The sequence below is a fragment of the Odontesthes bonariensis genome, chromosome 6, assembly GCF_027942865.1.
Source record: "Odontesthes bonariensis isolate fOdoBon6 chromosome 6, fOdoBon6.hap1, whole genome shotgun sequence".
NCBI classification, from domain to species: Eukaryota; Metazoa; Chordata; class Actinopteri; order Atheriniformes; family Atherinopsidae; genus Odontesthes; species Odontesthes bonariensis.
In genome coordinates, this window is record NC_134511.1 from 11,457,136 (window position 1) to 11,482,017 (window position 24,882).

At 39.5% G+C, this 24,882-nt stretch overlaps 1 protein-coding gene across 1 annotated transcript in view; it reads right to left on the reverse strand.

The window, feature by feature from the left end:
* Positions 1–479: 479 nt before the first annotated feature.
* srrm4 (serine/arginine repetitive matrix 4) overlaps positions 480–24,882 on the reverse strand; it is a 69,978-nt gene continuing 45,575 nt past the window's right edge. Inside the window, exons 2-13 of the mRNA XM_075467384.1 lie at positions 24,264–24,398; positions 14,742–14,825; positions 14,546–14,626; positions 14,433–14,459; positions 14,078–14,128; positions 11,016–11,099; positions 10,162–10,327; positions 6,471–6,784; positions 6,074–6,262; positions 5,822–5,923; positions 5,548–5,703; positions 480–3,593 (exon numbers count right to left, since the gene is read on the reverse strand). Coding sequence (XP_075323499.1) covers positions 3,353–3,593; positions 5,548–5,703; positions 5,822–5,923; positions 6,074–6,262; positions 6,471–6,784; positions 10,162–10,327; positions 11,016–11,099; positions 14,078–14,128; positions 14,433–14,459; positions 14,546–14,626; positions 14,742–14,825; positions 24,264–24,398 — 1,630 coding nt within the window. The 3' untranslated portion in view covers positions 480–3,352. The remainder of the gene's footprint in view (positions 3,594–5,547; positions 5,704–5,821; positions 5,924–6,073; positions 6,263–6,470; positions 6,785–10,161; positions 10,328–11,015; positions 11,100–14,077; positions 14,129–14,432; positions 14,460–14,545; positions 14,627–14,741; positions 14,826–24,263; positions 24,399–24,882) is intronic.

Below are 24,882 nucleotides of genomic sequence, written 5' to 3' on the forward strand. Positions count from 1 at the left end.
AACTGAACTTCAGTTCATTGAGGTTTGGATGCTGTAAAGAAGAGTGGGCCAAAACTTCTCCAAAACAATGTGAGAGACATCATACAAACAACTATTACTTAAAATTACTTTTGATAAATGTGCTTTTACAAGTTACTTTTCGAACTTATTTTTTCCCAATCTGCTTCTGCATTTTATTTGGATGTTGTTGAATAAATGATGACACAGTGTACTATCATGTGTTGTTGTTCGCCTGGGCTTGTTTTTTTTTATCTCGTTTTAAGACCTGATAAGTTCCAGGTCATTTTTCTAAGGTCCCCACATGTGAACCCTAAGATTTGAATAAGGGTGTACTTTCTTTTATACATGTCTTTGCATGATACTTGTTCGTGCTGAAAACAATACAAAGGTATATTACATGAAACATTGGATCACTATTGACCTTGTTATTGGATTTTTTAAAATACCCCAAATCATAATCATACAAACACATCTAAGCATTCTTTTCCTCTTTCCTTTATCCATACTGTATTAACATCCAACAGGGACCTTTTTCACATTTAGTTTTTCAAATGATCACACTTTTGTACATTTTTTACAATGATGAGATATATTTACACCACAGTCATTACATATTCAAAACTTTTCAACATTTTTTAACAAGACGTACCGTACACTACTTCATCGAATGGGGAGGGTGGTTGTTCCCCTGGGTGCCTGCCTCCAAAGTCTATCAACATGACAGCGCAAATCTCCCCGTGGAAATTCAGTCAGCACAGACTGACACCAGCGATCATCGGTTTATCGTTTATGGATGACTTTTTTTGTACCAAGTTCTTTCCTCTTCCAGCATCATATTTCCCTCATTTGTCCAATTTAGTTGACATTCAGGGAAATATGCAGAGAGTGTTGGGTGCATAGAGAGCAGTCTTTCAGGCCCTGGAGCAGTAACATCGGCAGAATGATGGATATGTACCCATTGAGAAATATGAGTTTTAATTATAAGCAAAGGCTGTTTTGGAGGCAGAGCTGGAGCACCCTCAAAATTAACTTAGAAAGGAACAGTATGACATTTGGGAAAATGCACTTATTCTCTCAGAGCCAGCCATCTTTGTCTGTAGGATACAGATGATGCTGTGATCAGCAGCTGGTTAGCATTAAACAACAATTTTCCTCTTTCTAAAGGCAAAATAATCCACCAGCAGAATGAATTTGTGAAAAGAGCTGTATCAGCAATTTCCCATCACAGTGCTAAAATAAGCTAACCTTGTTGTGACTGCACCAGGAAGTTGAATAAATAAGGAAATTGAATGAAAAGTGGAAATTCTGGTATTGAAATGCTTTGAAGCTATGTGAGGTACGGAGAGCATGCAAAGAGGTTCATATATCTTTTAACAAAATCGTTCAGTAAAACTGAAGGCAGACCAACCTCTCCTAAATTACCTCTGCCATCGTATTGTTGGTGTTATTCTATCATACTAATTTCATGGGCATATTTCATAGAACTGGAAAACTGCTAAGATTAGCTTTTGCTTTGCTGCAGAGAAGTTTTCATTAATCCGAAAAAGAAACCCATTTCTTCATGTTGAACACTAGGGGGCATAGTACGTAAACTGTGAAAATTTCTGGATCAAACAAATTTCTGTGGAAACAAGGAAACTGAGTAAGTAAACTTTACAATTACTCCAGATACATCCCTTGTATGGTTGTTTGTGTTTTCATACGCAGCCCCTTTGGAAAATGTCAGGGCTGCATTACATCTGTGAAGAGGGCTCAATATGAGCAAAAAAAAAATTCTGGCCACCTTCTTGTTAGGCCAAAAATGACTTTTTATCTCATACAGTGTTGACTATAGAGGAATAGCACAATGTGGACCAGTCAGTTTAAAGAACCAGACTGTGCGTTTTTCTCTAACAGAACAACGAACACGCTGTAACATCATTGGCTGCTCTGATGGGCTGCAGGTTCTGATGCAACAGCCAGTGGAAATTGAAAATGTCCAAGCTAAACAGTATTTGAGCATTTTTTCTGGCGTTATTGGGATAGATGAGAAAGCATGTAAGTGTATTTCCCCAAAATGTTTAACTTTAAAGAAGGTCACACAGTAATTATACAGTTTTTAAAAAAAATCCAGGTTCTGTTTTATGAACATCTGATTCCACTCATGTGCGAGATGCTAAAACCAAGGAATACATTTAACATACATTGTTTACAGCTTTGACATAAAGAATATTAATAGACAGTGTTGAATAGAAAAACTCATCACTAAAAAGAAGAATGACAAACCAATAAATATTAAATAATAAATATGTATGCTGCTGCACAATAAAAAAAAAAACAAAACAGTACATTTTTGTGTTCAATTCAAGTACTAAGGGAAGAAAAACAAGGTAAAAAAATAACTAAGTACGTTTAAAATCAGTGTTGTTCATTACTTTAAATCATTTTCAGCATCTTTTTTCCCCCCACTGCTTTATCTAAAAAAATCTAATAAAAATCAGACTCACACATACTCAACAGAAAGTTATAAAAAAGTAATAAAGTTGAGTACCATGATCCAACACGTCCAGCCAACATTTCACTCACCAAGAGCTTTGAAAGGAAATATCTCCTCTGAAACCGTGAAAATGTTGCTTTGATCGCTCTGTTGTGTTACATAGACTGACATTTCAATTGTTTTTCCACTTCATTAGAGGATAAATTAATTTGACATTTGAGCTGAGAGGCCTTTTTCCTTCCGTCAGGCCTCCCACGGCGAGGAAACCTGTTTGTTTCCCACCTTGTGAAGTGCTGAGATAAACCATTTCCTGATAACGAGCCCATGAGGTTTTTAAACACTGGGATCAAATAGCTCAAATTTTGCTTCAATACTTATTTTCTTATGAGTCATGCAGACCTGACACTGGACTGCAAATGTCTTGCGGCCCTGTTTAAACTCTGCACTTACATGGGGTCAAAACATCAGTTGGAAGCAACTCATTTAAATTCCTCCAATTAGGCCACATTATGCACCATCAATAAGTAATCAAATATTATACTGTTAAACTGTGGCAAATCATCAATGAGAATTATTTACTTGGATGAGGGCAGACATGGAATGAATATTATCGCGCAGAGATATTCAGGAGGAGTGTTGTGAGTGCTGATGCAAGAGGGTGGAATACAACGGAGCAAAAACAATATTCACTTTTCTGTGGCCTGTGTGGGCAGAAAAAACAGTACCGCCTCCATTAAAGAAGTTGCTCGACCACTACAGGGACATTTCAGCTCAAGCAGCAAGGCAGAGCCCAAAGATGCACACAGCTGATTGCTGATCACTCTCAACTAAAACCTCAACAGCCTTATCGGTCCCTCAGTGTCCCCCCAAGAGAAACTAATGCCTGGTTTTCTTGCGTTTGTTCAGCGAACCTCGGCTGCGGCTGCGGCTGCGGCTGCGAGTCCCAAAGATGGAGTTCCACGATGAGCTGCGGCTGTAGCTCCTGTAAGAGGAGTAGGTCGAGCTCCGGCTGCGGCTGCGGCTTCGTGTGAAGAGGCTGCTCCAGGACGACACGCTCGTGGAGCGACTGCTCGAAGAAGGGCTGGGTCGGAAGTAAGGGATGGGTCGCTTCCTCGCACTGTGGAGATCCAGGGGAAAAGTGGCACAAAGCAAGGCAGGATTTAAACTTTAGAAAAGCTTTTTAAAAGGGTGTCACAGGATGTTCTGGATAATAAGATGAATTAGCTACATGAATTTACAATCATTAGGTAGTTAAACAACAATAAGTTAAAGCTAATGCTCCTCTGTGATGGATGGGTATCCTAGTGTGAATACTGCAAAGCAAAATTAATGCAGGTTTAAAGTGCCCCTCCACCCAGAATAGATTTTTTTAACCTTATTAACAGATTCCTAAGATTTTGTGTTGAATCATAAGCGCAGGTGGCATTTAATGCTATGGGTGGTGATTCTTTTTTAAACTGCAGATTAACACCTGCAGCTTCAGAAAGACGAGCTCTAACAACCCAAATATACTAAGTAGAATCAATCTGGGCAACACTTAAGGTGGAGCTGTACCGCTAATGCATGTACTGTGAGAAATCAATTATTTGAGAAATTTGCAATGATTTCTAATTCTGATTATTACTCCATCTTCAAAACATGATGTGGTGGTAAGATGGTAAAAACACAAAACAGTTGCAGGATATTCTAATCAGTAAAATAACATGACTGGCAGGGTATACATCTGCTTCTTATTACATAGACACATTACTTGTCCATTTTGAGTGTTTGCAATTGTGATGCAAGATGGTTGTGCTGTACAGAAGTGTTGTAGAAGCGTAAATAGGCACAATCCTTTATTTCTTTGAACCCATGAACGTCTGAATGGTCCATGTGGAAAAATCTTTTTCATTCTCACCATAGAATCATGAATCTACAAAGAGTGACAGCTGCTGCACATACAATCAACATGCAGGAGTAATCCTAAAGGGAACATCTAGCACCACCTAGTAGAGTAGAAGCACAGTAGCTTAAAACTGGTGTGTTTTGGACCCCCTTGTCACTACTGTTTTAAAGAACAATTCTGTAACCTCAGGGTCAAAAATTACCCGTATGTTCTGGTTCAGAAATGTTTTTATTTTTTTTGCAAACAACCATCACATTTACAGTCAGTTTAGAATCATCGGTTAATCTGATGTGCGTGTTTTGGAATGAGGGAGTAAGCAAGATAAACCAGAGAAATCCCACATTGGCACACAGAGAACATGCAAACTCCACACGGTTAGAGCCACCATATTGCAAAGTGACGATAAAAAACACCACACAGCTGTGCAGCCTGCACTAAATTTGTCTAAACATTAAGATTTTTAAAGTTACAATTATGTAGCCTTACATATCAGTGGTGATTTTAAACATTTAAAACTAAACTAAAGTGCACAGTATTTACCTGAAGGATCATTTCTGTACCTTACAGAGTATTTTCTTAGGTAATTGGGTGGAGAAATAAAATCGTTATTTCACTGCATATAAAAATTTGTGCTGATGTTAGAGTGAGGCAGCTAGCCGTTGTTGCTTCTTCCACCCAGTTGTACTGTGACACTGGGAATCCCCATTTCCTTTTAGGAGCCTCTTATGCTTCTTCTGAAATGATTTTGAACCACTTGTTCAGGTAATATTTGTTAGACAATCAAGGGTTTGACTTCAGCCAAGAACAATTACTGGTGAACAATTACTCAGTTTTCACCCAAGAAAGGCATCTTTTATTGGAGGTATTTTGAATAATCCAGCTTTCAATTAAAAAAAAGTGTGAAATGAAATAAATCACACACTAACTGTGTGGCAGGCCGCATCTTTTAAAGAAAAGCAACATCCGACTTTCTTTTTGTTCCTTCACCATCTGTTTCCTTTCCCCCTGTGGTGACTTTAGAGCTGACAGTTGTCTCATCCTCAGGCAAAATGCCATTTCAAAGTTCAAATCAACACAAGATGTGTCCAGCTGAGAGGGTGAAGGACAAGACCAGCAGTCGGTGCTGCCTTTTAGCGACAAAAAATCTACAATGTAATAATGAATAACCGGGATGGGAGAGCTGTACCTTGTGATGCGGCGTGCTTCCAAATGGCTTGGAGAGTCTCTCCTCCTCTTCTTCATAGGAGAGTAGGATTTGCGTCTTCGTCTCTTCCCTTTGACCTTATGCGTTCGCTTCGCATCTGTCTCTCTTGAGCTTGCTGGTCTCTTTCTGTCTCTTAGTCTGGGGAAGCAGACATTAACATTTTGAAAATTGAATTGCTAAAGATGTCAGTATATGTTTGCTCTCACATCTCAGTAATGGGGAGTAATTAGCAGCTGAAACCCTTCTTAAAGTTCACCTGTCAGCACTGTATCTGGAGTAGCTTCCTCTGGAGCTCAGGCTGGTCACGCTGCCTCTTCGCCTCAGATCTGATGAATTGCTCAGAGAGCGCGAGTACGAGCTACAATCGGAAAAAAGACATAATTGTGATTCCAGACAATGACTAATATATTTCATTACATTTTTCAAAGTAAAAAATGTTAAGCGTAAAACAAATAAGGGCAAATGCAGTACGTTTACGTTGGAAATGAGCAAATGTGCATTAATATACCTGCAGGATGACAGCGAGGGACTTCGAGAGTAGCGTCCCGAGTATCTGGAACTCCCTGACGATCTGCTTCTACTGCTAGATGAGCGGCTTTTCAGCCTTTTTCGAGACGACCTGCTCCTCCTCTGCTCACAGCCAGACGTCTTTGGGGATCTCACAACCCCCAGTTGACACCCCAAGGTTATCTGCTCTCTGCAAAGAAAACACATTAAGATGCTTCACAGCTTTGAGCGATAAAGCCAAAAACTCTTTCCAAGGTTTATTTTCTTAAAGGAGAATTGATTTTCCCAATTCTTCTCTTATAAGACTAATATTTCAAAAGAGTGTGGAAACAGAAGATATACGAGACTGCAGTTTTCCAGGGATAGAGTATATACTATATTTTGAACAAAGCATTTACCTCTTGCCGTTTCTGCTTAAAATGGCTGCAGACAAGCCGCCCTCCCCGTAAGGTTTGCACAAGGAAGCGTAGCTGGTCACAGAGTTTCCTGAATCAGAGGCATTGTCTCGGTATGTGAGCTTCAGCTTCTCTGGCGAGGCCAGACGTTGACAGTGGCTCCTCTTGGCACTCGCCCGAGAAACACCAGTTTTGCTAGATGGAGGTGAGGATGTGTCATTACCAGAATCGTAATCACGGGGACCTTTGGTGTGACTCAGTAAATCCTGAGATCCACCCCCTCTCATGACCTCGCTTCCAGGCTTTGACGACAAGATCTGCAAACAGACAAACGGGCCACAGCTTTAGAATCAGAAGTGTGTGGAGAAGAACCTGCTACCTGCTTTGATGCACTGTGAATACACTAGCACAAAGGCACATATTCCCTTTAAAACACACTGAAGAGATTTCTTTCTTTTTTTTTTTTAATCTTCTCGGGACAGAAAGCTTTGAAAGATAAAGACATCATGCAAATCTGAAGCATGCGGTTAACCTTGAAACAAAGTCTGAACTTAACTGAAGGAATAAAGAAGAAAACGAAATTCAAAATAAGTTTAGACTAAAACAATCATATGAAAAGAACAACAAAAAAGAGCAGAGAAGAAAGAGAAACTAAGTGTGGAGAAATCTACCGGCTCTAACTGGAGTGAAGAGAAAAAGAGAGAAAACAATAACCCCCACTGGAAAAGCCTCATTTAAAGAACATTAAACAAACATCACAAAAATGGGTTTTATGTAGAAATGAAAAGGATTGCAGACAGAGAGATCCCATCATTCTAACTAAGAAAGCCCTAAGAACAGGACAGATGACTGTGCTTTTTCTCCTGTAAGAACTAATAATCATCCTGCACCGACCTACAAGTAAATCCCTAAATCTGCGGATAGCAGCGACTTACCAATCAAGATTTCCTCCTTAAGTAGGTAAGGTGTAAAAAAAAAAAGGGAAGAGCGGGCAACATAAGTGCATCATTAGTCGTAAATTGCATGAAAAAGACATTAACCCTCTCTTCAAACCCAGAGCCAGTTAGACTTACATCGTTCCTTTTACTTTCCTCATTGGTGAATTGTTTTGGTGTTTTTGGGAGGAAAAATTATCAAAAATGCGCGCTACTTAGTTGTACAGCTACTGAATCTAGACATTTGAAAAAAAAAAAAAGAAAAAAAAGAAGGTGAAACATGCACAGTTAGGGAAAAAGGGAATACTAGCAAAAGATCTTTTTAAACTAAAGCTCTAAAGACATTTTGACAATACTTCAGACACATCTACACACAGTCTGTTCACAGTCGGGATTAAAGGTTTAACAGATTATACACAAAGGTGTTCCTCAAGTTACCTCAAGATGTTCTGGCAAGTTGAGCTTTAAGTAAATATTTACTCAACGCCTTTTTGGACTCATGGTGTTCCCTGGACATTCTTATACCTCCACAATTTTTTTTTTAACTTTAAAGAAAAAAACTGACATATCTAATAAACAAGTCGCTTCCTTATAGGGAAGAAATTTGAAGAAAATCATTCTTTGTTACCTTTTTAAATGCATTTAGAGTAAAAAGCCCATAAATTAATGCAAATCCCTACTGTGTAAATTCTGGTATTGTGAGGCTACTCGCCAGCAACCAGCTGTGAAGTCCCTCTGAAAGACTTCGGGGAATTGAATGCCCTGCATGATTCAATGTATGGATTAATTTATTGAATTTCAATTAAAACCCTGTGGTGTGTAATTAAAAACATTCATCTTTGTTATTAGCATAATTAATGATTGCTGGGAATAAATTAAATATATTTCATGCTCCAACAAGCAGGAGACAGTGCTGTATTTATACAGCTCTGAAAACATTAACGGAAAAAAAGGAAAGAAAGAAAATTAAAAGGGCAATCAACAGCTACAATTTTCGATATTCAATCCCAGCTTTAAGTCAGGTCTATCATTGCACATGTGAAATTGTCTTTCTAATGTTCAACATAAAACAGAATCCAGTGGCCATATCATTTCTCATGTTTAGTCAGGGTAGTATCAATCAAAACTCCTGAAAGAAAGAAAGCAGAGAAAGAAAACGCAGAGGCTCATGAAATTAGACTGCCGATGTAAACCACAAATAGGTTAGCAGAGGATTACTACAACCGCTGAAACACGGTGGCCCGAGAGAGCTCAGCGCCCCGCTGCTTAAGAAAACATGCAGATACAAGAAAGGACAACGTGGCAAAAAAAAGAGCACAGAGGGTTCCAGATTGTTCCAGACTGGGCAACACTTTCTAACCCCCAACTCATCACATATTGGTGTTTTATGTCAGTCTTCAACACATGAGGCACAACTTTCTGGCCTTTGCTATTGTACTACAAAGCCAACATTTTTCATGAAGTAGTAAAATACATTTTTTTCTTCAACATTTGATATATTATCTATGTTATATTGTAAATAAAATATTGGTTTATAAGATTTGCATTTACCTTCATCCTGTTTTTATTTACATTTCACACAGTGTTTGATTGTTTGAAATGAGGTTGCACTTTATCATGCAGTAAAGATTCTTGGTTAAGGTTATGGTTAGGGATTCAAATCCAAAACAGAATACATTTAATTTTTTGAAAGCTTTACAAACATTGTCCACGTTCCCATGGCAACGTGTCCAACCACTGCAAAGTAACCAGCTCAGGAAACCTGCACTTCCAAAACTGACGTGTTAAAATCGCCTCAGCGGGCTCCTGACTGAAAATGTAAATGTTAAGTGAATCACGTGATTAAGCTATCGTTGCAGTAAACTTTTTACCTAGCCTTAGTCGTCTGATCATTATCATTAGCCTACAAATTCAAAGTATCCTTTGAAATGGTTTGGGCGTAAAAGATGATCAATCTGCAGTTGTGGCCTATGTCACAATCTGAGTCTCAGAAACACTTCTACTGCTGCATAATGCTTCCTTCAGTTGCAGTTCGTTGAGCTCTCTCTTGAGGCTTGATGTGCTAAAAGCTGCACTGTCTTCCACTTTTAATGGCCTCAGTTGATAAAGAAACCGATCTCCTTGCAGATCGCAATTTGAGAAAAAAAGTCAACATAAAACACACAATAGTTCTCCGCAGCACTTTGGTTTCACACCAGTGTTAAAAAGCTTTTCTTTAACAGTCAACAGCTTTAACGGATGATGCTGGTGAGTCATCACTGAACGTATTCTAGGTTTCTTTTCACACCTCTTCATTTTCAGGGTTTCATCTGCTTTTACATTCTGTAATAATTTCATACATACTAACATAAATCTAACCTTTAACTTTCCAAACAGTGCGAGTTCATGCTGAGATCTGCATATGGATGCAACATGATTCCTCAGCAGAAGTAAAAAATAAAAATAACCCCACAATTTAATATACATTGAGTCATCGGCTCTTTGGTGGGAAGTTTTTTTTACATTTACATTACATAATACAGAAACAAGAACTAAGAAAACTACTGCAAGAGAAAGATGTGACTAAATGTGCTCTGATTCTTTCAAGAATCTCAATGTGTTTCAAAAGCAACTAAAACAAAGAGAGTTATAACGTGCCAAGCACAAGCTCCTCACTCTAACAGTTTATTCTGACTTACAATAAGCTCGGTGATGGGGGCTAAACTGAGAACTCAAACCGGACCGATGGCAGCATGGTAGGAGTCCTTAAGGGTACTTACGGTGCTGGTTGAGAGGATGGAGCGAAATTTTGGAGCCGTTTTACACACTGATTTGGTTGTACGTCTCCACTTGGTGTCTGTGCGTTTGAGTTCTTCTCTGGTTTCCTCTCCAACAGCTGCGAGGTGTCCAAAAGCCTGATGAACCACAGACTTTTGCACATGGTGTCTGCGGGAATAAGAGGCATTTGTGCTCCATCAAAGAAGTCGTATAGAAAGAAGCTTATACAAAGATGATGCTGGCGAAGCGTCCAAATGACGTGATTTGTTTTTTTTGCCATCTGCGTACGTAAAAAGAAAGCCCATTTTTCTTGATTGGAGTTGTAATTTACTGAGCTTAATATCACAAAAAAACTCATGGTAAAGAGTAATAATGTAGTAATAATGTAATGTTTTCATATTTAATTTAATTTTAGTTGAAACTAAAATTCAATTTTCTCATCTTATAGCTTAAGTTCACTTATTGAGCTGCTCTTGAGGATGCCCTTCTGACTCTCTATACATTATTCTGCATTGAGCTGCGACCAAAGAAGATTAATTAGCGCCAGCATCCCGTCATACTATGAGCGACTACATTTCCTCATGCCATCTTCACCGTCTAATCCATAAAGCTGTCAAATAATCTTTCATATGATCAAACAGCCTATATTTTTCTATATGTCATTATGCCTGAGTGCATTGATCAGTGGAGTGAATTTTTAACCATTTCCTGTGAGGATGTGATAAGCTATGGTTGTGCCCGAGGTCGAGGATGTCACCTCTGTCTTATCAGTTGTAGCTTCGATGTGACCGAGAACTCAGCTGACACCTTGAGCGGATAAGATAAAGTGAAGGGGCAGGCTGAGGAGGAGCCCTACCTGTCCTCTGAGCAAGATTGGCAGGAGGAAGCGTCCGACTCTGACCTCCTATAGCGACGTCGCCGATGCGGGCGAGTCCGTGACCTGGAGGAAAACAGAGGAAATAAAAAGAGGCAGATGGATAGGGAGCTGAAAGTTCTACGAGTAGTCGACTGACTTAAATACCTTCAGTCTTTACTCTGCACCCAATCGATGTAAACCGACTGTATTTGTGATAAATAGCCAGACCAAACAATGGCAACTTTTCATTGATATCTCTCACCATTAGTTCAATTTGTCTGTTTTTTTATGAATGGGATGTCAGTTTCACTTTTCTTTATTATTAACCTTTATGCACAGTATCTTACCAGTCTCATTGAAAAAATTCACTGTGATAACATAAAGGTAACATAGTGCCATCACTTTGACCAGGATAAACAGTGCAAATAGCACAAACAGCTGCCTATGCAAGTCAGTGATTATCTGAAGTCCTTTATTAGGAGGAAAAAATGTCTGCAATGTCATTTTTTAATCCAAAAGTAACATCTTTAAACAGATCTTTTAAATGCTGGTACCTCTGCTAAGACAAGCTAAACAAAACATTTTCTATTTCCAGTAGTAGGATTATACTGTATTACTAAGCCTCTGGTGTACAACAATTTCTGATAAGCACAACTTCCTGTGATGATCAGGTTGGTTTACAATTACTGACTGGACTGCAGCCACACAAAGCAGGACCGAGAGTGTGCCGTCAGCTGTCTTACAGACAGGCAAACCTTTTGTAGTCCTGAGTGCTGAATTCTCATTGAAAGTTGCAACCAGCTGATGTGTTTCTATCAATGCCGATTGGAGGTGAGGCTGATAAATACCTGTGACTGCTGCAGTTATTGGATGTGGGGCCCATTAAACATGTTCCAACTGCATCCAAAAGCCAGCTGATGGCAGGTGTTAGTGGGTCTTTTGGACCAGAGTGAAAAGGGCTTGACCAAGTGTCATTGACCAAGAGAAATATGTGTGTAAGTGTGTGTGCGCACATTTTTTTTAATGCACGCATGCACACATTTTTAACAACATTTATCAAGAAAACGTACAGTCCTCTTTGGAAAAGAGGCAATCAATCAAAGAAGGAAAGGAGAGCTTAATCAATTTTTTCTTAATTTGATACAAAAGCACAAGTTGGCCTCGGAGGCTCATGTTTCTCAGCAGTCACTTCTTGTCGACGTTTTGCTAATTTTCTTTAATCAGTTCTCTTTTCAAATTTCCTCCAGCTGCAAGATGTTTAAGGGTTTCCTCATTCTCCCTGTTTTTCAAATCCCCACAACTCAATAGGATTCAAATCTGGACTTGTGTTTGGCCACTCTATTAACATCTATATCTTCTTTTTGATCCAATCTTTGGTGGATTTACTGGTGAGCTGAGGATGATTATTGTGCTGAAATGTTCACTTCAAACTCCATTTCAGCTTTCACATCATCTCCAAGCACTCTTCAACGTGATGCAGATTTCACAAGTGAATCAGTGACTTAGCTGTCCAGTCCCCGAGGCACAAAAGCTGCAGAGAGTAACCCCAAACCATAAAACTTACACCATGTTCCTGTTTATATGTGATTCCTCTTTGGAGAAGATGTCTTTGGTTCAAACAGAACATGACAAAACAACTCTGTCCTTGATTTGTCTGTCAAGAAAACATTTCAAATGGTCTGATATTTGCCATTATGTCCACTGCCAAACTGTAATGCAATGTTTTGCTCTGATGTTCCTCTGATGAAGGACGTTGCTGGATTTCCAAACAAGAATATCATACTTTTTCTATCTCTTTCTAGTTATAGATGCAGGACTTTGACATCAAGAGAAGTAAGAGTTACCTTCAGATCATATGATAACATTTTGGGATTCTTGGAGACTTCTTTGGCATAAACAGTCTGCTTTTCAGATGAATTTATTGCAGAAGGCCATAACTGGACAAACTGGTAGTCCTTTGAAATTTGTCTTTACGGTGAAATTATTTATATCTTTCACGTTTTTGTAATCCTTCTAAATCTGTGGTCAGAAAATGCCCAATCCAAAATGAGTACTTCGACATGGTGACACCATACACTTAGTAGCAAAGAGAACAGCAGACCATAAACGTCAGCTCCACCTGTCAAACACCAAAGAAGGTTCCAATTACTGACAAAGAATTTGAAACTGATTCTGATATTAAAGGACAAATGGGACCATTTACAAAAAGCCAAAAGCCTTCAAACGTCTTTTATTCAACATTTCTAGTTTATTCAGAGGCTGAGAAATAAAAATTTTCGGAAACTCTTTGAAGTTGAAAACGCCTGGAGGCCATTTTAGAAATGCCTTTGCTTATGTTTTAGAGTGCTTTATTTAAGGGCACAGTGAATACAGCATATCAACAGTATAATTATTATCTGAGCGTATGACCTTCAGTGAAATATAATGTTTGAAGGCAAATCAATTACTCGCTTGCTCGGAAATTCAGCAGTTTTCATTAGGGTGTGCTTTTCTTCGTTAGTGCAATTAAGATCCTCCTCTCATGCTGTGGGGTAGGTGGGTCGAATGTTCCTGATGTATAAAAGCCAAGTTTGAAAAAGAACAGCGAGAGTATTAAGAGAGGCAAAAGCATTAGAGTGTGATGTGAACACAAGAAAAAGAAAACAGAATGGAGGGTTCTAGTCTGAAGGAAGGCAGTGGTTTCTGTTGAAGTCTGCTGCTGCTGAGCGTGAGTCTATGCTTACAAACAACAACGCACTCATCCAAAGTGGAATTATAAAGAGCTGCAAGATCACAGCATGAAATTGGTTTCTCTTACCCTCTTTCACCCCTTTTTTCCTCTTTCTTTGTGGCTAAAGGTTTCAGTTTTCCTCTACGCAAGTGGGGTACTTTTGTTAAAAAAAAAATCAAAAGCTGCACATTGCTGCGTTCACCCCATACATGATGACATTTTTGAAAATCTGTTCTTTCTTCTTCGGTAGAGAGTGTTCTAAAAAGGGTGGAGGGGCTTACCACAGAGAAAGGAAGTGAGTGTGGGGGGGGGGGGTTTGTACATGAATCTGTTGCAGTAATCACAGACTGACCTTTTCTTGTGCTTGCGCTCATCCTTCCTCTTATGTTTTGAACTTGAAGAGCTAGAGGGATGAAAGAGAGCAAAATCATGAGCTGGAGGTGTTAATACTGACAACGCATGCACAGACAGCCTGCTTTCCTCCCGGCGCACAAAGCGAACCCATCTTTAAGGTGGAAATCCAGTAATCTTACTGTAAGCAGGCACCGAGTGTTACACAACGTTTGCAACAGCAACGTGTCCCGTAAGAGCTGTTTTCCTCCTAAAATGTCTCTCGTAATAAAACATTGTAACCTTAAGAAATGGGAGATACACACCAGCACACGGCATGGTGAATATGTGGGGGAAAAAAAAGATCATATACGTACTGGTGTTTTGACTTCTTGGAGGTATACCTGGAATGTGGAAAAAGACAATTTGGGTCACCTGAAAATAAATGTCATGCCATGCTACCAATATTGTGGCGATGGATGAGAACTACCTATGCCGCTTGCTTTTCTTGGAGCTCTTCTTCTTCTTCTTTTTCTTCTTCCTCGGTGGGGACAGGCTGTAGGAAGGAGACCTAAAGCAGGAGTATTAAAAGTAAACATGTATACTGAGCATTCTCCTGCACAGCCCTCTGTTAATTTGCATCAGGAAATACAAGAGTGCCATCTACGGTAAGTCTGAAAACCGACCTTTTTCTTTTCCTCTTTCGCTCAGATTTTCTCTTATTCTTCTTCCTCTTTGGACGAGGGGACAAGAGCTCATCAAAGGTGGGGCTGTAAGCAGAGAAAGACAATAACAGCTTATATCATTTTCTATCAAAACGTTCGTCTGTTTGCAAAATGAATGGCTGTGAATCCGTTATTGAGCCAAAGCAACTCGATCTTCTGACAAAATATTCAATAGTTACATTGCAGTGCAAAAGGCTGTAGTTTCATAATATCTACTACATTGTACTTTCTGTTCACTATGTCGACGCAGCTTATGTTTCACTACGTAATCTCATTAAAGCTCTACATCTACATCTTGCTGTGTTACCATATGTGATCATGTTGATGCTGAACTTTTCCTGCGCATGTCGTCATGCAAACTTTCCAGGTCCCAACACGTTCCACCCAGTTGCTCTGGTCGCATGCCATTATAAGCAAGAAGAAGGGGATCTTGGAAAGACTTACATAGGCTTTACATATAAAGCTCTAAATGACCAAGCTCCATCATATCTTAAACATCTCGTTGTCAGATATTTTCCCAACAGAGCACTTTGCTCTCAGACTGCAGGTTCACTTGTGGCTCTTTGAGTTTCTAAAAGTAGAATAAGCCTTCAGTTATCAGGCCCCTTTCTTTCCCCCCTTTTATTTCCTCATATGACATTATGCACATTTGGCATTTGCTGTGTTTATAACTTGTGTTTCTCTTTCTCAACAGGTATCCTTTAAATGGTGTTACAGTGTTTGTTGTCCCCTCTTTCCGGTCCTCTCCCACCCCAGCTGGTTGAGGCATATGGCCACCCTTCCTGAGTTTGGTTCTGCCAGAGGTTTCTTCCTGTCAAAAGGGAGTTGTTTCTCTCCACAGTCGCCTCAGGCACGCTCAGGGGGGGGATTGGACCGAAGAGAAGTTTCGGTGCAACCTGAATTGGCTCTGTCTGCATGAATGAATTGGACTAATTTGGAATTTAATAATTTTGATTCGATTGGATTATGATTACAATGAATTGGACTGTATCATTGAAATGCCTTGAGATGAAATTTGTTGTGATTAATATATATATATTAATCTGAATTGAATTGAACTTACTCTGCATAATGTTTTAAACAGCCCTTCTACATGTCTAGATTCCTAATTTTTCTAATTCCCTCTTATGTAAGGTTTATGGCAGCCATTCTCACCCTCTGCAAAGCTTCTGTGACAATAGCTTGTGCACATTGCGCTTTGGTGTAGTTTCTGCTAGTTGTGTGCCTCAAAATTTTTATAGCCTGTTGCAAGCTGCACAAATGGCGCATTTGAAGAGGACAGGAAGAGTTTGAGTGAAAAGTGTGTTAGCACACAAAAACACAAGAATACACAACTATCGCAGATTTTATATAAAAACACTAAAAAAAAACGGTTAAAAAGAGAAACAGAGAAGTTGAAACTATGACGTTCCATTTGTGTATGCATGTTGTACGTCCTGCCTGACTTCCTCCAGTGCTGTGATGTAGCAGTATCTATCTGAGACTGAAAATTTCCGATTCTCGTCTGGTCCCTGAACACTCCTCTGGTGGGAGAAAGGGATCGTTCCTGTGTTGAGTTGAGTTGAACACGCAACCCCCTTGAACGGTGTGTTTACATCAGATGAATGTGTCTCACTGCTGACCTTTTCAACCAGGGGGAAATCAACCAACAACACAGTTTACAAGCATCAAACGTGCCAATCACACGTTTTCTGGTGTGACTGGCAGAATATTCTCCAGAAGTTTTCAGTCACTGACCTGAGACTATTGTAGATGTAACTGAAGTGCAAAGAGCTCCGCTTATACAGGAAATACCAAACACCTCAGCTGCTCAATGTTGGGGGCAGAGGTAGTGTGTAGCGAACTTCTGTTTTCTTTTATTACTAAGATCAGCTGCCTGCTGTGGCCAGAATCAACCCGATGAGATTGGTGAGAGTGAAACATAACTACAGCCTCTCAGATTGGACAGTTAAACATCCGGCTGAAAGACACAGTGGAGATCTGTGAAGCTGAGGGGAGACACTTGCACAGCTGCCACCAACAAATATCAAAACTGATTTTTAAGAGCAATTGCAGAGGACAAACAAAATCAAAATGTCACATTATCCATTGTTAAACCTGCATTTTCTTTCTGAAATTGAAATTCTTTTTGGTGGTCGATTATTGCCATACTCGTTCCCCTGTGCTGTGTTGTAAGTAGAAGACTTTCTGTTGGATAAGCCTGACAAATAGAACATGACCTTTCTGAAAGAATGTTCATTTCTGTGTGTAAATGTCTGAGAAATAGCACGTGCAGTACAATACTCTTTTTCAGCTACGCATTTATGAGAGCTTAAAATGATCATAACAGTGCCGCAGTGCAGAGTACACCCACAGGTTGTATCAATCGCTACATTTGAATGTTATTATAAAATGTAACAATTTACGCACAAACACTTCATGGCTGTGAAACTACACCACCTAAAGTGTGATAAAAACATCAGCGATGTGTCCGTCTCATTGTAAAGGTTGAGATGATAGAACTCCAAACAAGGATTTATTCAGTCTGAATGTACAAATCGAATAGAAAAGAAAATATCAAATATTAATTTTCCGAGTATCCTGTAATCGTTTCTTAATGCCTAAATATTTGCAGACGATCACTCACACAGAATGGGCGCGGTAAAATAATCCACATGACTCATCACTGGGATCACGTAGCTGCACACAAAAACATCCTGATTCCGTCTCAGAACATTCATAAGCAAGATTATCAGTGAGCCAAATGTCCCTTATGAGATGATCCCATCACGAGGCAGGATCAAATCCAATCCAGACTGGTATAAAGCGCAAAACAGAACACACGGCAGCAAGCATCACGACAGCCAGGATCAACGGCAATGTGGCTGCACTCACGGGGAAGATTTTAGATGAGCATAAGATCTTAAATTTAAGATTTTGTTTAAATTATTTCCTGCTTCTTAAATGAAGTAATGAAAAGAAACACGTTTTACTCTGGCTCCTTCATGGTCTTTGCCCATGTGGAGATTTTTATAGATTTGAATCCCCCTGCATTTGATGCACACACTTTAATATGTATGGACACATGTTTCCATCATAACCTGAGATGTTCTTGTTATCCGTGTTTACTTCTCTTTAGATGTGAATTCATCATCATACAGAGGAGAAATTTGTCACATGGTAGCTGCTGGGTAGACTGATTGCTGTCCACATGTCCGCGTCTTCTCTTTGAAAGCAATTTATCTGGAAAAGGAGATGGGGAGGCCTTTGAAGTGCCATGGTGTCACTGAACTGGCCTTTCAAGTGCAGGACCAAGGACAGGAAATGATGAAAGTGTTTTGAGTGATAACTAGAGAAAAAGATTAAGACATCATGACGGGCCCTGGAAAATTGTAGATATCTTGTGAGGCTAAATGAAGACGACAATAAATCATTGATACACATACATCTATCTGTGTCTAATTCTGAATAAGTTAGTTTATCTCAGAGGGTCTGATCGGTTCAATTTTCTCCATAAGGGAAAACTGCCACATGCAAAAGAAATGATTAACTTTAAAAAGCCAGATTTGATATATTTGAGATGTGTAGATATGGTCAACACAGATGACGTAAGAAGGCACTGTCAATCGAGATTTAATCTTGAAAAAGGCCCGACACCATCGACTGGAACTCAAATGCTTTTTGAGGGTTTTATGCAAATTTCTGGTGCCATTTAAGAGCAAAAACCAGCTGCATCTAGTTGTCTTGTGAAACGGAAATGCATACCTTTTTGTTCTACTCTATCCAATGATGTAAAATAACTCCTAGCAACACGGAGGAGCAGTTAATTGTTGTGATCAAAAGAGATCCAAGCTCTCACTTTAACCTGCTCTGGGACTTGAGTGAAGGAAAGAATGAGTGGAAACTTAATCATGCGCTCAGTGCCGTCAAAGCTGTGAGAGGGCCTGTCACTTTGAATCTCTATGCATCATCAAGCTGCAAGGCCACAACCCATACATATGGAGACATATACTTTTGTTTTATCTTCAACAAGGTATACACAAATGACTGTTTCTATGTCCAAAAGTAGAACTGTATTTTTCAAAAATTGCATATTAAATGAGACATTTTTCTGCTGAATTTCTTGCTGCCTCATATTATTCAAATTTCCAACTCAAAACATCCCTTAGTGGCAAGTGACTTGCATCCGTCTGGACTGAATCAGTGCACAATCTTGAAAGGCAGCCTGAAGATATGAGCAGGAGGTCAACTTTTTCAAAAGGATAAAAGGATGTGAATCTGTTCTGGTTCTTTATGACATTAAGCAAATCCAAGCCTTCATTAACCAGCAACTCCATTCCACTTACAGTGTCAAAGCTTCTCATGATGAAGATAAAGATAATAACATCAGCAACTGAACCGAACGACGTACAGCAACCAAATACAACAAGACTGACATTTCACCTAACTTCCACAATCTCTGTATGAAACAAGCATGACACTTAATAAGTGGGAAACTTTCCCTGATCTCTGCTTTTACATCCATGTGTCTTGTTTGCCAGCAGGGTGGAACAGATGACACAAGCACATGGATGGTAAGGTACGGAAAAACAGTGCAAGACATTTAGATTCAGAATTTAATGGAAATTTATATTTCATTTAAACAAAAAAACTGTCCGCATGTACTCAATGCTGTGTAAACCAGATGGAGCCTGATTAAGAAGAAGTGACTTTTACACCAAGCTAGTTGCCAGTCCCAGTTTAAAATAAACTGTTGAGTCATCTCATATGGTTTAAGCAGAATGTCAGCAAGCTAAATTGATTACATCCTGACCAAAATATAATTAATGTCTTAACCACTTTTATTTCCAACCCTTGTTGGAATCTGAGTATACTGCTTAAGCTTTGTTGTTCATTTTCAGATTATCATCAGACATTCCAGCATATGTTTAAAGTGGAGCCTATCCCAGCTTCCTGCTCCTCCATATATATGGATTTCCTGCCTGTTTGCCTTTCTCGATTCTGTAACTTTAATCAAATAAAATTGGCTTCCATATGTACAGTAACTTGCCACTCACTGTGACAGAAGAACCTGATAAATTAAGGCTCCACGAGGTAGTATCAACCTCTCTCAAATTAACTACAAATTTAAGACCCCAGTTAGTACATAGCTAAGGGACTTTCAGATCCAGACTGATAAACTGGTGATGGCCAACCAAACAGACATCTTAGAGAATAACAAATTGCACAAGCTGCAGCAGCTACATCCAGAAGAAGGACCATTGGAAGCTTGAAAAATATGAGGAGCTGAAAAAGGGAGACTGAACAGGTGTGGGAAGTGGAGGCAACTGTGGTGTCACAGATAATCAAAGCACTCAGGGCTATGACCCCCTCAAACTGGGAGACAGGCTTCCACACATTTCAGGAACAACATCAGAGATCTGTGTCCAAAAGAGCCAACTGCAGTATCTCAGCTCCCAGGTGCTCTGGGGCAGATTCAGGCCCAAGAATCTGCAAAACAAAAGTAAATGTACTCCAAAAGGAGTCAAAAGAACATTGTTTGAAGGTTTACAAAGTTCTCTACTGTTTCTTTATTACAGTAGAATATTTAATTTATGGTTATTTTCTAAAAAATATCGTGTCCTAAATCAGTTATATTGATATTCTAGATATATTAGTTATTCCAAGAGCAGGCCTTTGTATGTAAAAGTATTTTGACTTTCGTTTTTGCTGATGAATATATCCATGACTAGTCTCAAACTGCAGACCCTCGCCCACCTCCCTAATTCACCCCCTGCATATATAAATTTAAGCTTAGAATTAATATAAAATATATAGATATATAATTTGTTCCCACATCATTGTAAAATTAGATTAATCTAAAGGCTGTTTTTAGCCAAATATGCAAAACATTTGGGAAAGCACACAAAAAATCTTTTATATAAGCTCATTATTAAAGAGAAAAGACGAGTTAAATGACCTTCAATATCTATAAACTGTTTTTGCAGCAAAGTGTCAACTTTTGCCTTGTGCCTGGCAGAATAAATGCCAGCCGTGTGCGATACATTCTCTTTCATGCTCACTGGACAGTAATCGTTGCCATTTATATGTCAAATTCAAAGAAGTGGATCTCTGTGTTTCAGAAGCAGAAGGTCATGCACAGGAATGTGTGTGATCAGGACTGACCCAGACAGTGATACACTGAACTCCCTCTTGATATTTGCAACCACAGAGCTCTGGAGACTATGTGCCTGGTTCACTGGATGCAGAAGAGTGTCCTGCTGTAATAAATGGCCCTGCTCGGCGTGGTCGGCAGTTTAGGAGCATTAGGAACTAAAATGCATCAGGGCTGATTAGACAGACCAAACCCAAGTACCCTCTCCTGATAATGAGAATGCTTTGTCACTCATTAACACCTCTACCAGCCAGGCTTTGTACAGAGCAAGCGTTTGCATTTCCTCTTACCAGCAGAATCAAAGAGAAAGAATCAAAGGAAGAATGATTTTGTGAAAAAATGCAGAATGAACACAGGATTAGGGGACATCAGATAAGAATATGATAAAAGCTGAATCTATGCTATCTTCCACAGGAGCGTGTTGCTTTTTTCATGTACGTGACCACATGACCGAGAGACGTGTTTATATAAAAACCAGAGCTGCTTGATGCTAGGCTTTGAAATCTGTTCTACACTTGCTGTGATTGCATGTTCAGGCTGACTTTTCAGGTAGTTAAACGTTTCAACTGATTCAACCGAACTAACGGCAAAATCGTTTATGTCTTTTTCCAATTTGGCAATAATCGTTTTCACAAACGTATTCAATAAAGCCAACAAACAGTCTCTGGAAGGAGCTGAGAGTCCCAGGCTTGTGGTTTTGTGCCATAACTAATGTTTGATTTCTCTGCTGAATTGTGCTGCTGCCGGCCAATTAGCAAGATAACAATCCAAAGAACAAACGTCTTTCTCAACAGAGGAGACTTCTCTCAGACGGGCCACTTTGTAACTGAGTCAAAGTATTTGGAAATGGATGTAGCTCATCTGCCACTTACGAAAAACTGAAATGAATAAACACTAACACATTATCGTTGGTGCTCTGCTTATAGTGGCTGTTAGGGGATGAGTGATCTTCTCCAAGGCTGATTGTAGCCATTGTGTCTCTTCGGTCAAACCTTCCTCCTGCTAACATTGCAGTAAAAGGAACTGCCAGAAAAGGTGAGACCTGTGTCCTTATTTCTTCTGGTATATTTCTTCCAGAGTTTACACTTCTAAGAGAGTGAGTATACACCAAACCGAAACAACAGCAAGCGCCAGCAGCATGGTTGAGTTGGTGTATAAGCTAAGGATGCAAGATGATGGATCATACCATGATGACCAACATACCCCCCAGCTGATGTGTGAGCTGATACACGTTTTGACCATTGACTTACAATACACCAATGTGTTTTATTTGACCTTTGCTGTGAGCAAACAGAGCTGATCACGTGGTACTTTAGTACTTCAGCAGTTTTGGTTCTGTTCATGATTACAGAACTGAGATCACAGAATGACACAAATCTTCTTTTGCTCCGCCTCACTGACGAGTGTCTCAGTTTTATATTCAGTAAAATAATCATAACTATACATTTACAGTTTTATATTCAGTAAAATAATCATAACTATACATTTACACAAACAGTGCTTTGAGATGAATGACAAATGACAAATTAAGGGAGTGTCTAATTCCATTCGTGACAAAAAATGGGAGTGGAAATAAGGTTTGTGCATGTTTTTCTTGATGATTGAGAGTTATATAAGAACCATACATACATAACACTTTATAAAGCTGTTGAAAAGACAGCATATGCACATTTCTCCCTTTAAACACACACACTTTTAGTCATGAAGTGACAAACAGTTTTATATATCTCACCCCTGTTTCAGAACTCTTGAGAAGTCCAGAGTTTCAATGATGGGGCAGTAGACCAGAGATGCTGGCCAGAAACCATTGGGAGTGTTATGTACCCACACTCTTATTTTATTAGCTTTGATCCAGAGGAAGCCTGTTTAAAGACACGAGCCACTGACTGATGTGACCTAATTCCGTGTCCTCAGTGGGGACACAGCAGTGTTTTGAATGAGCTACAGCTACGACTTGCGGAGAATTATAAAGACATCATTACAGTAGGCTGAATAAGATAAAGTTGGAGACTTTCTAAATCTTTCAAAGATATTATTCTTCTCTTTTATTCTTAAGTCAAAGTAAGCCAGTTCAGTAATTGGTGTTATCTGGGCTTAGTTTGTGACTTGTAACCACTGTGAAAATTGAAAAATCATATCTCACAGGATTACACACTTTTCAGTGATTCGGCATCTGATAACCTTTAAAATTCACGACTCAGATAGGACTTCTCTTCATTACCTCTCCACTAGCTAAAGCACTACTTCCACACATTGCAGCTCCCTTTATTACTTTGCCTTCAGACGCACAGTGCATATACTTTATCGATCCAAATCCCAAGAAAAGCGAGATTTCCCAGAGAGTATTACAGCAAAAACCTCGCAACAAGTCTAGACCACCTGCGCCACTCTCAGCTGAAATAGAAACACCTCAGAGCTGTTACAGAAGAAAGCTGCAGGAGAAAATTTAAATAATTTAAAAACAACAACTTTTGACTGTATCTTCTTGAGGGCATTTCCTTACTATAAATCTGGTCATGCTTTGAGCAGTTTACTCAGTACTTGTGTGGTCCCTAAGGAGCTGATTTCAAATGACGTCTGGCTGCCATCTAGATTTCACTGGTGTAGTTGCAACTCTCAGAGAAGGCTAAGGGAAAAAAATACTGCAACAAATAATATAAATCTGTAGCCTAAGTCGTATGTCTTTTTTTGCAGACGTGGCAGAAAAATGATTCTCAGATCCCTGCTTGTTGTTTAATCAAATTGACTTAGTTAGACTTTAAACCGAGGACAAGCAGCCGCAGCGTAAAGTTCAAAAGGTTTCATGTTTATGATCCTCCTGCAATTCAGATTCTGCTTCAGATGTGTTTTAGATATCACTGGATGCTTCCCTGCTGTGGAGCGACAGAAACGTTGAAGGTTTCACTATGAGTAAGAGGTTTCTTCAAGAAAAAAAAAAAGAAGCATGGATTGATTTTTCCCACCTCAGCATTAGACGCCTAAAACTATTCTTGGCGTGTGAAGGAGACTTTCGGTTCAAGGTGTTGGTGAAAGTGAGGATCGGAATGACAGCGTGGAACTTCAGAACATCCTTGTATTTTTCTTGACCTGATAAGACTGTTTACTTTCCATGCACCAGAATATAGAGATTAGCTTGGTTTTGTCACTGAGAATAGGGCCCTGAGAGGGGGGGGGGGCAAAGCCCTATTTTTGATCTGCAGAAGCACTTCCAAAAACAAAAGCAAACCTTAACCATTCATCATCACAAACATCCCTGATGTGTCAGCTTTGTCGTCCTTTTGCAACCACTTGTTCTTGACGGTTTTGAAGCACGGCTCGGCGTTGCTTCGAGAACACGAAGATGAACTCACCTCCTGGCCCTGCGGTGGCTGTGGTGTTTACGTCTGCTCGCTTTGATGCAGCCGTTCCTGTCTGAAGTGTCCATCCGTGTGTCCGCTGCTTTCTGCTCGTCAATCCTGAGCGGCGGGCAGGTTGTTGTTTCGGAGCTGCGAGGGAGGCACAAAAATAAGATCCATTTCAAAATTTCAGCATGTGATTTTTCTACTTGTCCACACAGTTAATGTAGCAAGAAGAGGAGGATTTAACATGCATGGTTAGCTTCATTCCCACTGGTCTACTGGGTATGTGTTTTATTTCCCTCCATTGCCTCCTGCCAGGCTATTCTTCATGGACAGTGCAGTTCAGCCACTTACCATTCAAATCCATGTGTCAATTGCAATGTAGTCATTTACATGCTTCAGCTGCCTTGACATTTGAGTGAATGCTGTTTTCTATCTCATGCTGAACAGATGCAGGTCAGAAGAATAGTTGCAGTTGTTTATGGTTCTTCTTTCTATTTCTCACACGTGTTGAAAGACAAAAAGAAGGAAAGCAAAAAGCTCGAAGGAGCCCTTCTTGACAAATGTTTTCAATATGAAACTAATCAATTTCTGCTTGAAATGAACACAAATATGAGTCAGGTGTTGACAA